At 34.1% G+C, this 16,356-nt stretch overlaps 1 protein-coding gene across 36 annotated transcripts in view; it reads right to left on the reverse strand.

The window, feature by feature from the left end:
• NRXN1 (neurexin 1) overlaps positions 1 to 16,356 on the reverse strand; it is a 964,391-nt gene that overhangs the window by 850,471 nt on the left and 97,564 nt on the right. For 13 of the 36 annotated variants that reach the window (XM_084900746.1, XM_084900745.1, XM_084900735.1 and 10 more), the window contains exons 2-3: positions 5,740 to 5,757; positions 2,526 to 2,555 (exon numbers count right to left, since the gene is read on the reverse strand). The exons of 9 other annotated variants lie outside the window; for them this stretch is intronic. In XM_084900746.1, the coding sequence (XP_084756872.1) occupies positions 2,526 to 2,555; positions 5,740 to 5,757 (48 nt within the window). Of the gene's footprint in view, positions 1 to 1,721; positions 1,734 to 2,514; positions 2,556 to 5,655; positions 5,686 to 5,739; positions 5,758 to 16,356 lie in introns of all 36 variants that reach the window. 14 more of the 36 variants (XM_084900748.1, XM_084900731.1, XM_084900729.1 and 11 more) reach the window with 6 other exon arrangements.

Raw genomic sequence — 16,356 nt, forward strand, 5'->3', positions numbered from 1 at the left:
TTGATGAAAACTTGAGCAAAAAATATGCTTGACACATATAACAACAGAAAACATTTAGGTCTGGCATAGTAAAACAGAATGAAGTGACACTTAACATTAATTACACCAAAACAAATATCAGCTTAATATAAACACGAATTATTCCTTATGTAGTGTTAAATGATTATATAATTAGAGAATTATTTTTAAGAGTTACTTTTTTCACATCATCATGAATACATGTGTGCATATTTTGAAAGTTTGAATATGTATATGCATTCATACCAATATGCACAGGAACATATACACAAACACACAAAGATATACTTCACTAAGCCAGTAAAATAAAATATAAATACGTTTCACTCTATGCCATTCTGAATCTTACACTAAGGAATAGGTGGGAAATGCCCACTTAAGGGAGAAAAGTGGGTGGCAATTTGTCCTTAAAACAAGTTTAAAAAGCACCCCAAATGGTACACAAAATACCAATGGCATCCTAAGAGAATCAATACATACTGTCATTTGCATGTTGTTGAAGGCTTAAAAACAGATTAAATTATATTATTAAAAAAATGGTTGACCGAAACACAAACTGCAATAAGCATATGTGTTTTTTTTTTTATAAACTCAAAGTATCCAAACAACATTTGTTTCTAAAGCTCTACATTACACATTTAAAACACAGACACCATTTCCTCCTCATGGCTCAGCTCATGCTCAGGTGCCTGTTTAAGCAGAAAAGTCTCCCTGCGAGATGACATAAATGTGAAGCTGCAGAACTGTGGGCTCTGGTCCCAATTCACCGGATTAAGATTCTCAGCATAAGAAAGATACAGAGAACTCGAGGATAAGATACATTCCTGTGTTTAAAATAACCAGGGAAAAACACACACAAAGGCAAATAAACAAAACAAAAAACAAAACAAAAAAATCACAAAACTGGAGACCAAGAGTGCATTCACTAATACACTGTTTAAAATATTTAGTTTTAAGGGGATGATACGTATTTGTCACAGCTGCCTACCATGTACCGCCTTTCAAGGAAAACACCACACACAATGTGATGGGTCTAAATGGTGAGTTACACATGCTTTTCAACTTGGCACCAATGCTGTCAACGCGTACACATGCCTGACTTACCAAGAGATGCAGGGATGTGAACCTGGTTGCTAACGTTCTGAAACGGGGTTAGTATGCACACAGAAAGAACGGGCTTATCTTGCTCCTTTGTTTCTCTCTTTCTTTCAGAATACTGCTTTCTCCAGGATATCATGAAATTAATGTGCACATATGACCTTTAGCAGACAGCATGGCGATGAGCAGGACCATTCCAATGCTGCGCATGCTCAGACTTACATCCCAAGGCAGAATGGCAGGGGTAGGTGGGCTCCAGAGGTAAAAGTTTGACGATGATGTATTGGTGGTGACTACACACAGCATTTAATTGCCATTGAATGACTCTGCAAAAACTGACACTGAAACCGGCAGCTAATTTTAAAATACACTAATTACATAAGCGGCTGACAAAAAGAATTCACACTAACGAGCAAGAAAAACAAAGACTGAACATTTTGGTGGATTTTTTTTTTCTTACCTTAAGTTCATAAAATATTCATTAACCCTCATACCTACCTCCCAGTGCCCATTACTAATACCAAAAGGTGCAAACACATTTGCATAACTGAGACACACCGTAATTCATACAGGTGATATTAAGTAGAAATAAAAGAGTGTAATACCTTTACTTTTACCTATTGATTTGATGAAATGGTTCCATGAAGAAAGGGTTTCCATACAAAGAGAATAAAGAGGAGAGAAACAACAATAAGAATTATGAATATATGCAAATGCACTACCCTTTGAAAATTAATCAAGAAAGCATAAATAAGGGCTTGTAAACAAATGGAAATACAACCAGTAAATGGTGACAATCCTGCCTTGTTTTTAAAAAGGCAGTGCATGCGAGGAAATTGGAAAGCCCATGCTCGCTTTAAAATATTACACAAAGAGGAGATACATAATGACTGCAGGTAAAAGAAGTATTGATTCTGTGGAGCGCTAGACTCAGCATTCTAGAAGCCAGAAGCCAAAGATGTCTGCATGTTCCCAAACTGCCATGCATGGGTGAAAAATGGACTCTTTTTGGTACACGAGGTTAAACTGGATATCCTCCTTCAAATAATTGGTGACGGTTCTTGGTTTTTCTTTACTACAACTGCCCTTAACATTGCAGATGCTGATACATGTACAGAAGTTCTCAATCACAAGTCCATCCATACGTCTCATTTATTTTCAGATATTACAGTGCAAAGAATGAACAAAACCAAAAACAAAAAAAAGTCAAAGGAGCAAACCAAAAAATCAAACCGACACATAAAGAGAATAACACATGGAAAAAAAAAAGAAATGTGAACAAAAGTATGTGTTTCATTGGCAGCCAGATAATTTGCAAGCATTTCCCCATCCTTTGCAGTGATGGTGTGAAAGCAGCTACGAAACAAGAAGACACTGAAAGCAGAGTGGAAAAGGAACAGAGCCCATACCTTGGTCGCCCATCATCAGGTGCGCCAGACCTTGAAGGGAAACAAGAGCACAGTCAGCAATAAACAAGGGAGCATGGGGAGGCAGGGTTGTCACGGTGACAAAAATGTTCAGTGACAGACATCTTGTTTCCTACGAGGCATGTCTGTATCACAGAAGCAAATCAAAAAGCATTCTTTCAACCCCTGGTTGGAATGCTTTGGGGCAAAGAGTTACAGAACTGTAGTTTAAACACTGGCATATGCTGCACTGTGTATTTCTTCTATGCATCGGTTGGAACAAGGAAGAGCAGAAAGAAGAGCATCACTTAAAATCCAGCCAATCCCTTAGATAGTGCATCTGCCCTTCACGCCCCGTGAGGAGACTGTTTTGAACACCGCCTCCACAGGGCTTGTCGGTCTTCGGTGATGCAATTATAGTTGTAAAAACCCAAAGGAATACCTAAAATATGGGCTGGGTCTGATCTTTTTCCCCTCATCAGAAAATGAAAACTTTCATAATTAAACGAAAATTAAAAAAAAAATCTTAGTCACACTGAAATGATAATGAAGAAATGTCTCCTTGTCTGACACATGTGGCAACTAACTAAGCTTGTTCATACACAAAGATCACTAGGCATGCAACTGTAAAGTTAGAATTGACTGTTAAGAAACCATGCAGCAGCTTTAGACAGGCTCATTTAGCTTTCCATGGAGAACAAAATTATCTGTCATTTTACGTAAACACAACTTAAATACTAAACTATGAGTTAATGTAAGTGATATACAGATGAATATAAGAAACAACTTCATTAAGGATGTTTTCTGAAAGAATATTGAATTCCTTTTTAAATTATGGAAATTATTTATTACCTATTACCTGACAATTAACTTTAAAGAATACTACTAATATTCTTTTAAAATATATATTTACTACCCAAGAAGATATTTTTTAATTATCTAGGCTTAATTCCTAGTTTTTATTCTAAATTCAAGAGTAAAGCTACTCTCCAATCCATATATATTAAAAAACATGGGGAAATGTTACAGCAGTAGAGTATGCATACAATTTCTCTAAAATTTATATTTCCTTTCTTTGTGTTATTTCAAATATATTTGAGACTTTACTTGAGATATATCACATTATGCATTACTTACATCATTATTAAAATCAGTGTTATTTCCTTAAATTTTGTGGATATTAAACATTCATTGGAGCATATACAATTAAAATAATCATATAATTACATGAAAATTACTAAACATAGTAAAATTTCTGTAATCCAGCCTCTTTTTGCATTTTCTAAGTGATTTTAACAAGAAAATATAATCACACAGATGGATTAAAAAGTTTATGGTCAGTTGGTGATTCCTGATTATTTCATATACCTAGAAATAGTGGCTTATCTGTTTAAGTGATGTAATTATTTCATTTAATTTCACTTTTAAAACTACTATACATGTTTACTAATAACAGCTTATAACATTGGGTAGACTAAATCAGAGAATTATCCCTGTATCAGATCTAACTTTTACAAAATATATTAGCCAGCTCTAATGGTTTTTAATTAATAGATTTCTAATGCATTCACATTCCTCATGCTAGATTTGCTACTCCTAAGGGATCTCCACTATTTATCAAAGTTAATTTTATAAATAGGTATATTAAAAGTATGATTAATTAAACTTATTACAATAGTTATGGACCTACATTTTGAAATTTTTGTCAAAAATTTTCATGGGATGATTGTGTGTAAGGAGAGATGCATTCATGATTATTCAGCTGGAATGCAATTGAATTTAGAAAGAAAAGGACGAAAACATGAAACTTTACAGGATGATGAAGGAAATTCAAAAGAAGTTTAAAAAATTACTGAGAAAAGCTTTCAATCTTAATTAACATGCGCAATATAAATGAGACCGTCATTTATATTGACGGGTCAGGTCTACATGGTAATATCATTTTTATCAGGTGCATGCCCACACTCTATTGCAACTATAGTAGAGAAAAACAGAAACCTTATATGAGCCAACACTTGAGGAAATAATCATGGAGGATTTCTTTTGAAGTTTTAATCTCTTACTTAAACAATAAAACAGACATGTTCAGCAACTAAGCAACTGTACTCTACATGAATGAATCACAACAATATGCTGTATCTTGCTACTGATCAATTTCATATTACTGTGAATTGTTCTTTATATGAAACATCAAATCTTAGTAACTTTATTATTTATCTATAACATTTGATGAGGACTTTTGTTCTAAAACAAATGTTTATTATTTTTACAAAATGGTTTTATTTCAAAATATTGCAGCAAAATGAAATATGCTAAATGTTTGCCTCTGATGTGTAGATATTGGTAAACTGCTTATGCAAAAACTTTTAATACTATAATTAAATAATTTGATAGAACTCCGTCTTCCTTTCTAGAATTCTAAGTTATACCTAGTTCTTTTTTGCTTTTATAATGAAGAGATTTGTTTGACAGCACACTGACAAATGCATTTAAGTTCTTTAAAAGTAGAATGTTGAAATATGTTGAATTTCTTGGGTTCTATAGAAAAATACATATACCTTTGTAAAAACTTCTTGAGAAATAATTTTTAAAAAACTTGAATAAATCTTGTAGTTTTACTTAATAGAAACAGACTATTACAAACATACTTACCCATCAATCATGAAGGGGTGCTATATGCTTTCATTTCCACTGGCCAAAGGCTTATTTTTTAATTTAAATATGTGTCTCTTATAGTCTGTACTTTATTCTGTGTTTTTATAAATCAAATTATTTAAACTAAACAAATGGGCTTGAGATGATGTGATGCCAAACAATTCCAAAAGGAAAAAAAAATCATTTTGATCAAGAAGAAAAAAAAAATGGAGAAAGGATCATGCACTATGTTCTGAAACTACAAATAAGTAATTTCTCATTTAATAGTTTAAAAATGGGATTGTATTATTTTTCCATACAGAACACTGCAAAGAAGTATTCTAACATGGGGTGCTGATATCCATCAAGGACTGGCATTAAGGGTGAAGGAGTTTCACATACGCAGGCGGGTGCCTGGGGTACAGGGTCTGAGTGTTCTGTATGAAAAGTGATGCACAATCCACACATCCACAAATGCTCAAAAAGATGTTCCACTTACCGTCGACATTCGAGATGGACTCTGTTAATGCTAAGAAATAAAAGGCAAATGAGAGTTGAAAAAAAAAGAGTAAAAAGCACCCACCTTCCACATTGTTGTCTTCTGAAAGCACATGACAAGGAGGGAGAAAAAAAGGAAAAAACATTCATTAAGCAGCATGCAGACTGGAACTTGCCTTTGCATGTCTTCCTCATGCAAGGCACCAACACAACATGCAGTGCTCCATGGCTACCATCCAAAGGGGAAAACAAAACCATGGGAAGCGGGTTCTCTCCCCCTGGCAGCACTTAAACACTATGACCGGATTTCAGTGTTACTGGTACTTCCTGAACATGGAGTTTTAAAGTCTTACACTGCCTGGGTAAAGCAAACATTCTTACATGTTGCTGACACAGTTTTTCTGGGCAATAACCTTTAAAGCTTTTTTTTATACCATTCTTAAAGATTCCACTTCGAAATTCTGATTTGGACTTCGATGAAAATAAACAAACATGAAGTCTCATTTAGAGATATTCCAGTTCTACTAAATATTTAATCAATTTTCTATCATGGCCCTTAAGTATTTCTAATAATTCAGGTTTTCTCTTTAAAGAAACAGAGCATACATATGCAACAAAAACCTACAATTTATTTGACTTATTTATCGTGTTCATGTTTTATGGCAAATGATGATATTTTATTGTAACTATGAAAACGCTAACTTTTAAATGTTAAATGGAAAAAGTAATCATTGTAAGAGAAGTCCGTTTGGCAATGTCCATTAGGCAAAGTTTATCAAGATTTATTTACTTTGTTTTTCTGTTTAGGGTGTGAATATGAACAGAGTTAAAATAAAGATAGTATTTGATAAACTTTTCCTTATATTTCTATATATCTATATAATATTTACATATTTCATATATTTACTTAAATAAATTTCCACCTATGGATAATCAAATTTGTATGTATTTCTACAATTAATCAATATAAGTGAATAGGATTTAAACCATTATTAGTATGCACTAGAGAATTTATTAACTGTTTGAGACACAGGCTTTGGTATCCAAGTAGGAAATGTAAGAGAAAACTGTTTTATGCGAATAGAGATAAAAAAGTTTTCAATAGCAATCAAATTTTTTCCCAATAATAAAGTATAACCATGTTGAAATTCCTACTCTCATTCTTAAATTTCATTTTATTAGCTATACTTTTTTTAAGTGCTCATTTGATTAAAAGTGTTTTATAAAGAACAATAGCAAGTGTAAAAATAAGAGAAATACAACTGAAAATAAAACTCATTTTATGTTTCAACAAATAACATTTTAATGATTAAAGTTATTAATGATGTAAAAATCATCAATTTTTTAAAAATTGTAAATCTGGAAACTGGAAGGTAAACAGAGGCACATTACTCATAAGGTCTTAAATATATACTAGAAATAGCTAAGTGGAGAAATGTGGGCAATAACAAAATATGTGCTTTGTCATAGTTGATTTTTAAAAGACATATTTAAAAAATGATTGCCGTACTGGGTAGGTTTGGTTTCCAATCTACCAAATAAGAAATTAGACTGAGTATGTTACTTTTCAATGGCGACTCAGATGTGACACGAACACAAATATTAAAGTATTATTTTATTGATTTCAATGGGAAATCATACAAAGATCTGGATTCTTTCAATATTTAAAATACAGTTTGATTTTATACTAACTGCCCTTGAAATTCTATTCTGCATTTAAGGTGGTCATTTTAATAAGACTATTTAATATGGAGAATAATAACAAAACCAGGGAGCTTAAGAGAGTTAAGCACTGGGAAGGTCTATCAATTACTACAGCACTATTTATAATTTCTGTAAACAAAAAGTTGGCAAGTACGGTGGTGAGTAGTACAATCCCAGAAAGAGATTTCGGTTAAGTGCTGCATGAAAATCTAATATGAAAATAAAATAAATAAACAAAGCAGGCCCAGGCTTGACACCAATTTGTAAGATGTGCTAAATAGGATACCAGGGAAGGAAGTTCTGCTAATAAAATAAAGATCACTAATTTGCTCCCAGAAAGTAAATTCATTTCACTGTTAAGTAAGGCCCAGGACCATTGCTGGTGCAGCTAACCCCACCCCACATTCAAGCATTTTTCTGAGATCTTTTTCAGAAAAAAAAAAAACAAAGGCTGACTAATGGAGCTCTTACTATGCAAATCCAAGTCATGCCCAGTGTTTTAGTAAATCCTGACTTAACCAAGTTCAGAAAAATGTTCTATATCAGAAGACTTGAATTAAAAAAAAAATCAAAGTACTAGAGTAAAAGGAAGGATAAAATATTAACTTTTAATAAAAAATAAATAAAAAAGTAAAACTGGCTTGGGACAGGCTTCCCCTAAGTCTCCATATATTTCCAGATTCTGTCATAGGATAAAAACAAAAAACAAAACAAACAAACAACAGCAAAAACACTCCTTATCTTTACCAGGTTCTTTCTATTCTATGCCTTTAGTATCCACTTGCTGGTTTTACTAGGAGTTCATTTGTCTGTTAACCTAAAGATGATCCCATATTATATCAGAATTTGGAAGCAGTGATAAATGGTGGTAGCTCTTGGTGTTTATAATCATTCTCCAAGTATTTTTCCTTTTCTCTTTCTTCTCTATTTGGCTTTTGGACTAAACAAAGAATATCTATTTTAAAAGAATCATTTTCCTGATCACTTCAACTTTTGTTTTCTCTGTGTATCCTTGTGCAATCAAATACTATTTTGTTTTGTTTTTATTTTTGCAGCAACACAGAGAGATGATGAAATTGGCATGCCACGATGTAAAGATAACCTAGTGTAACGTAGAAAGCAGTCCATCCGGCCTTACCTGTGGGGAAAAGCTCAGGTTTGCAGAAAACCCTGGCTTCTTAATTCTGCTCACCTAATGCTGCTGTGTGCAAGAAGTGAGTCTCTTAATAAACAACGTTACTAAAAAAGATCACACTCTTTTCTTTCTTTTAATTGTGAAGAAAAAAAAAAGTGAATACAAAACCAGGGAAAAGATACCTTAAGTTTACTTTTCTCTCAGATAAGACATTCTTCCTTCACAAAGACGGGAATTAGGCACATCCATCATGTTGTGAATGATGGCAGTGTGCTGACATGAGGAGAAGCTTCAGACTGTTAAATTGTATGCTTTTAAATTACTTCCAAAGAGCATCTCCATAAAAATGTTTCCTCTCGCCCCCAGCCTATAAGAATGCAAGGGCAGTTCTTTAATTTATCATGTCAGCGTTCTTTGGACATAATCTTAATTACATATATAGAAAAGAGAAACGAGTAAGAAAACAAATGTGCTTGTTTCAATACAAAGGGAGTGAAAATGCAATCATGAACAGTGGGTAAATTAAAAATGTGAGTATAATATCCCACATCGCTCCTTTTTGTATAATCAGTGTTTAACTTTAGCTATATAAGAAAGTTCATCTAAATGTACAAGCAGTAGTCAACTTATGTGCTATATTTTACATGTTAAAAACAGCCGGAAGAAGTTGGTCCCCTCTTGGGCTTTTCTTCTCTTCTTAGGTTTCCTCCCTTCTCTGCTAGTGGCCTTCTTTTTCCTGGCCTCTTCCTCTCCTCCGACAAAAAATGCCACAACAGAAAGTGGCTTCCCTCCCAGACCCATGCCACCCACGGTGGAGTACATATAGCAAAACTGGTGGCGGCACTAGCCAGCAGGAAAGAGATGCAGAATAGGATTCTATTTCCTTCTTTCCTACACCGGGCTGGCCAGCTTCTATCTTTGCCTTTCTAGCCCTTCACATTACGTTTCAAGACATAAGCCAGCCCTTATTTTGGAGACGAAATGCCAGTGTGGCAGAGTCTGGTTCCCACGGAAGCACAGGATGCAGCTTTGTTTTATTTATTTTTCTTTTGGTGTCAGTAAGTGAAAGCCTTTAGAAAACCTCAATTGCCTAGGCAGGCTTTGAGGATGGGAATGTGGAGGAATCATTGAGGCTGTGGATTTGTACAGCCGTCAGTTGGAGGAAGAGAACTGCTGGCCAGAACCAGGAGAAGGTTCAACAGAAAATGCAGCACAAAAGGTCCATCATGGAGACCTCAGGAAAGGAATAGCTACTTTCTTCCTCTCTCTCCACTGCTCAGGAGTGAAAGAGTGCTATCACTAAAACAGCTTGCAGCAGAAGAGATACTCCTGACACCACAGTTGGAACTAAAAAAACAACAACAACAAAAAAAAACACTTCCCTCGGTACATCAGGGGCAATGCCTGACTATATTTGGTACAATACTATGAAGCAAGTATATTACAGAATTAACTAGAGGCCCGATGCACAAACGTCGTGCAAGAGTAGACTTTCTTTGCCTCGGCTGCTAGCACTGGCTTCCCTTTGGCACCAGGACCCGGTTTCCCTCCTGCTTCATCGGAAAGGTTGTCCAGAAAGATGTCTGGGCAAATTAGCATATTATGCTTTTATTGTTATAAATGAGTCCTTTGTGTAGTGGTTTAAGAAGTTTACCTTGCCTCGCAGTGTCGTTTCCATGGGAATCTATAATAAGGATTTCAACTTATGAATTCAAAGAGCTTTTGGAATAAATAGCACTTTCGTAAGTTGGAGACTGCCCGTGTTCCTGCTTCACCCAGGAGCCAGTGTTGTTACAAAGAAGTTGATGGTATTTGATTCAAAACACTCCATCTTGTTAACAGAGAAAAGGAGGGAGGGAAGAAGGGCAGGCGGGCTAAGTACATGGCTGGTTCTCAGTGTTTTAGCTGTGCAGTGGACCTGATGGCATTTAATAGTTACTCACCAACATATTGAAATGTATATGAAGTGGCCCACATAAACTATATTGTATACAATTTTAAACTTTCTTTTCATGAGGAACTGTCCTGAGGACTTTTCCTTGGCTTTTATAGCCTCCATTATTACCTACATCTAATTTGAGAGGTAATAGTTATATATTCATTTCAATGGCTGGACTTAGGACCATTCCACTTAACATGGACATAAAAATTGTGACAATCACAGCTTACACTGTGTCACTTTAAAAAAAAAATGAGAGAAGAAGTGAGAGGGAGAAAGAGAAACATCCATCTGAGAGCAAAACATCACTTGGCTGCCTCCTGCACTTCCCCTATTGCGGATTGAGTCTGAAACCCTGGCATATGCCCTGAATGGGAATCGAACCAGCAACCTTTCATTTCTTAGGACGATGGCCAACCAGCAGAGACATACTGGCCAGCGTTCATGTCACTTATTGCTATTGTTTTAATTGCTTACTGAGAAATATACATTTCCTGACATGAAATTGACAAAAAATCATTAAGTAGTGTGTTAACATGTATTTTCCCACCCATGTTCAATCTCTATTACACAATTCTCCAAAGAAAGCCAATTCAGTTGAGTAGAGCTTCCTCTCTAAGAGTCTGAAGACATCGTAATTTAGAAAATAGATCAGGAAAGCTCTTGGACTGCAGTTGGGAGAATAAATGTAAAATAAATAGGACGAATTCTTCTCTGTGTTTTACCGGAAGAGAATATTACAAACGTATCCTATGTTCTCCAACATTAAGATGTAGAGCAGAGATTTCTTAAATATATATTTATATTTATTGATTTCAAAGAGGAAGGGAGAGGAAGAGAGAGACAAAAACATCAGTGATGAGACAGAATCACCGATCAGTTATCTCCTGTATGGTCCATTTGGTGAACAAGTTGGCAATCTGGGCATGTGCCATGACCTGGAATCAAACTGTGATCTCCTGATTCATAGGTTGATGCTCAACCACTGAGATACTGTTTCGGCCACAGATTTGTTTTTAATTTTCAAATACATTTGATTTTAATAATATATACTTAGAATCTCAAATCAGTCCAAAACAAACCTATTTAATTGTTCTGAAAAAACAACAACACATTTTGTCATTAAATTAGGGGACGTTGCAGAGAAATATAACCAAGTAAAACATATTGTAAAAAGAAGAACTAAATTTAGAGTCTAACAAATTAGACTTGTATTACTGAACAGAAAATAGTTCATAAAATGTAAAAATTGACCTGCCAATTATATATATTTACTGGATGCCTGGTGCACGGATTCATGCACTGGTGGGGTCCCTCTGCCTGGCCTGTGGGGATTGGGCCAAAACTAGCAGTCTGACATCCCCTGAGGGGTCTCTGAGTGTGAGAGGGCACTCTGCAAAGTTGCTGTTGCTTGGCAGCTCCTGTATTGCGCATCTGCCCCTGGTGGTCAGTGTGCATCATAGCTACCGGCCAGTCAGCCAGTCACTTTGGCATGCATATATATATATATATATATATATATATATATATATGTATATCTATATTTTCTTAGAAAAAAGTAAAATCAAAATTTTATTTCAAAATACAAACTATTTCATCTTATCTTTAATTTGATGGAAACTTTGCATATGTAAGAAAAAGTCTATAAGAAAAAATGCATTAAATATTAAAAGGATCTTTCAGCTCTCAGATCTTTTCATTTCTCATTTTCTTTAGTGTTTAAAATTCAATATATTTACATATTTTTATAATTTATAGTTAATTTAATTTAAAGATTTATAGAAGTCACTAAACTTATTTTGAAGAAAATGCAGTTTTTGTTTTTTAACTTTTTTTTAGGTTTTATTTTGCTTAGTAAATTAGATATTATGTTAAAATTTTCCAGAAAGCTCTCAGGTTGACTAAAATGTCATCCTAATGAACCAACCAGTAATCTTCTAAAGTTCAGGATATTTCAATATGAGAAAGATTGTCAGAAATAATTTGTTGGCTTCTCCAAAGACTGAAATCCTTTATTCCAATACCACCTGAGGTTGAAACATATAAAATTACCATTTTAAGATAAAGATTGTTTAAGCATTAATAATTCAATATGGTTAAAGTTAATATTGCAAGTTGATGGTTTTCCTAGAAACTGTGCTATTCTTTGCCACCTAAATATAATGCAATAGTATCAAGTTAATCCAAAGTTTTATTTCATTCATTAGAATCAATCATTGGAAAGCAAAATATAATCAGACTGAATGAAATTTTCATAACATATTTTATAAAATGTTACAATAATCTCAAGTAACTTGTTCCAAATGATCAAGAGAGACTGTAATTTAAAAAAAAAATACTATGACTTGTGTAGTCTCACTTTCATAGCCAATAAGCATGGCTCAATGGTTGAAGAGTTGACCTATGAACCAGGAGGTCATGGTTTGATTCCCAGCAGGATACATGCCCAGGTTATGGGCTTGATCCCCAGTGGGAGAAGGGGGGAGTGCAGGATGCAGCGAATCAATGGTTCTCTTCCATCATTGATGCTTCTATCTCTCTCTCCCTAATAATTTTTTAAAAAAATATTTTTTTAAAAAATTATTTCATGAGTGCTATCTATCTATCTATCTATTCTCATCCAAGGATATTTTTCCAATGATTTTTTAGAAAGAATCATCAATGAGAGAGAGGCACATGAACTGTTTGCCTCCTGTTCCTGCCCTGACTAGGGCAAGGGATCAAACCTGCACCCAGGCACATGCCATGCCCTTGACCAGGAATGGAACCTGGGACCCTTCAGTGCATAAGCCGATGCTCTATGTCCTGAGCCACACCATTATATAATCTTCGTTATTTCATCAGTTAAGTCACCCATCACTATGATTAGCTTACTTGCCAAAGATACCGAGACAGAAACTAGAAGAGTGCACAAAAAGTATTTCTAAGGCTCTGTCCAAGTCTGTGTAGATTTGTAAGATGGTTTAAAAAATATTAACATGAAGGACTTGGACAATATAGGGTAATGCTGGAGTGACTACCAAGGCTGTGTGATACTTCTGCAACTACTGTTAAAATGTGCCTACTCTTACTTTTTATAAGGTAACCTAATAAAAGAATAAGAAGACTCTATATATGATTCTTGATTCTGTGGCAAGAAGGCACAAATCTATTAATTGCATGTATAAGTTGATTCTATAAAGTCAAAGAAAAGTCAATAGTTTCTTTTATTGAAGAAAAATACCTCAATACTCTTCTTCCCTGTAGCATTATAATAAATTATTTCCAAGGAAAAAAGTTTATAAAATCTTTGCCTTACTTTAACAGTATAAAAGCAGGTTCAGGCTAGTAAATGCATTTACCGATGGGCATTCTAACCGCTAGAAATAAAAGGGAGAATTATTCCGCAAATTTATTGCTCTTTAAAATTTAAAGGAAAGTATTCATTTCATTCACAGCACATTAAATTTTGTTTCCTTTTAAAATATCTGAAACAAAAAGGCACTTTCATTGCAAGTCAAATATTTGAAAGGTTAGGCAATATAACATGAATTTGCCACATAAAATGTATTTGCCTTTTTATTTTAGTCATAAAATGAAAATCTGATGAAAACATTATTTTTATTCTTTTTACATACTTGCTGTATAGTGAATCTCCTGGGAACTAAGCAACAAGTTCTAATCTTCTAAAATCTGAACAAATAAAAAAAAGTAGGAAGAAAAACTAAATACAATGTTTAACTCATTTTCTTTTTCAAAAGTTTTATGTTATAGGCTAAGAAAAAAATAGTCTGTTCATAGGTACAAGCAATTCTTTATCTTTGAAGATTTCATATGTATAAATGTTTGGGCTAATGACTAGTACTTAATTAGGCCCATAGAAATGCAAACCCATGTTGAGGAGGGAGCCATGAGCTTGAATAATCTCTGCTTTATCTGTCCCAATTTACTGATTAATAAAATCAAATCACCACAAAAACAAACTTTTAAGGTAACCTTATAATTCCCCATCTTATTTTTCCTGAAATGGTAGGAAAACATACTGAAAGATAAAGAGAAATTTCTTTTTTGGACCCTTAAAAAGCATACTGAAATGTTAAGGCCATCATTCACAGGGATTCATTTTATTTTAAAATAATGGAATAACATGACTATGATGCAACTATTTCTTGACATTTGTGTAAACTGGTTTCTGATTACAGAAAGTATGCATTCTTTTCCCCTCAAACAACTTTCATGCTGAAGATTTAAACTTCAAAATAATCTCATCAAGTTAAAATGTATTATGTATTGCTTTAGAATCATGGCTATACAAAGGTACTGTGACTACATCAATTCATGAACTTCATCCCAAACATCAAAACCAGCATGCGTGTCACATCTTCACACACACACACACACACACACACACACACACACACGGCCATTCAGTACTTACTTCCATGAACAAACTTAAACTTAGGTATTTTTCTCAATAAAAAGTATTGTCTTCTCCAAAATTAACATGATAGAATAGGAAAACTATTTACAACAAATTCTTTGATAATGTAATCAACAGCAGCATAACTACAGTTGATCTTTGAACAAGGGTTTGAACTATATTTTTTAGTAAGTACTGTACATTTATTTTATATTGTGATTTTCTAAGTAGCATATTTTCCTAATTTACTTTATTATAGAGATACAGTATATGATACACATAAATTACACAATATATTAATTGACTATTTATGTTACACCGGATTTTGACTGAATGGTGGGGTGGCGCCCCAAGCCCCTCTTTGTTCAAGGGTCAACTGTAATTCTTTCCTTCAAAAATATTTATCTAGTGATAATAAGTATTGAGGAAATTATAAACTTCTCTTTATCTTTCCCTTTCTCATTTAATTGTATGTCTGTCCTGATTAGAAAAGAAGCATTTTCTGTATATATATATATATATATATATATATATATATATATATATATATATATATATATATTATTGATTTTTACACAGAGAGGAATTGAGAGGGAGAGTTAGAAATGTCGATGAGAGAGAATCATAGATCAGCTGCCTCTTGCACACCCCCCACTGGGGATGTGCCCGCAACCAAGGTACTTGCTCCTGACCGGAATCGAACCCAGGACCTTTCAGTCCGCAGACCGACGCTCTATCCACTGAGCCAAACTGGTTTTGGCAGAAAAGAAGCATTTTCTAACTGCACTAATATATTTGCCAAAAGATACATTTGAAATTAAATGTTAATTGAAATAAATTACAAGAGAATAAAATTTAAAAAGTATTTCCTCAGTCGCACTTGCCAAATTCCACATTCTGAATAGCCACACATGGCCACTGGCTAACCATTTCCATCATCCCAGAAAGTCCTATTGGGCAGTGGTACTCTTTAAACAAATAATCACTTCTCTGGCTATCTCTTTTACTATAAAGCAGTTTCTCTAATGTTACTTTTATTCATAAAGAAATAATTAAAATTCATCATGATATTTTGAAAAGAAAAACCTAAGTTTAGATTAGATTTGGTTTGGCATTTGTGTGGTATGGAGGACTGTGTGATATTTCCATTTTAACTTTAAAATAAAAACAAAAATTGGGACAGAAACCTAGTAAAGAGTTTGTTATTTTCATATTAAAATGTCTTTGAGCCGGGACTGGTTTGGCTCAGTGGATAGAGAGTCGGCCTGGGGACTGAAAGGTCCCGGGTTTGATTCCGGTCAAGGGCATGTATCTTGGTTGCAGGCACATCCCCAGTAGGGGGCGTGCAAGAGGCTGGTGATCGATGATTCTCTCTCATCGATGTTTCTAACTCTCTATCCCTCTCTCTTCCTCTCTGTGAAAAATCAATAAAATATATTAAAAAATAAAATAAAATAAAATAAAATGTCTTTGAATAATTCAAACTCTGGTTTATTATTACTCTTTTCATCATATGTTCTGTCCT

The sequence above is a fragment of the Pipistrellus hanaki genome, assembly GCF_964339955.1.
Source record: "Pipistrellus hanaki genome assembly, chromosome: 12".
Lineage (NCBI taxonomy): Eukaryota > Metazoa > Chordata > Mammalia > Chiroptera > Vespertilionidae > Pipistrellus > Pipistrellus hanaki.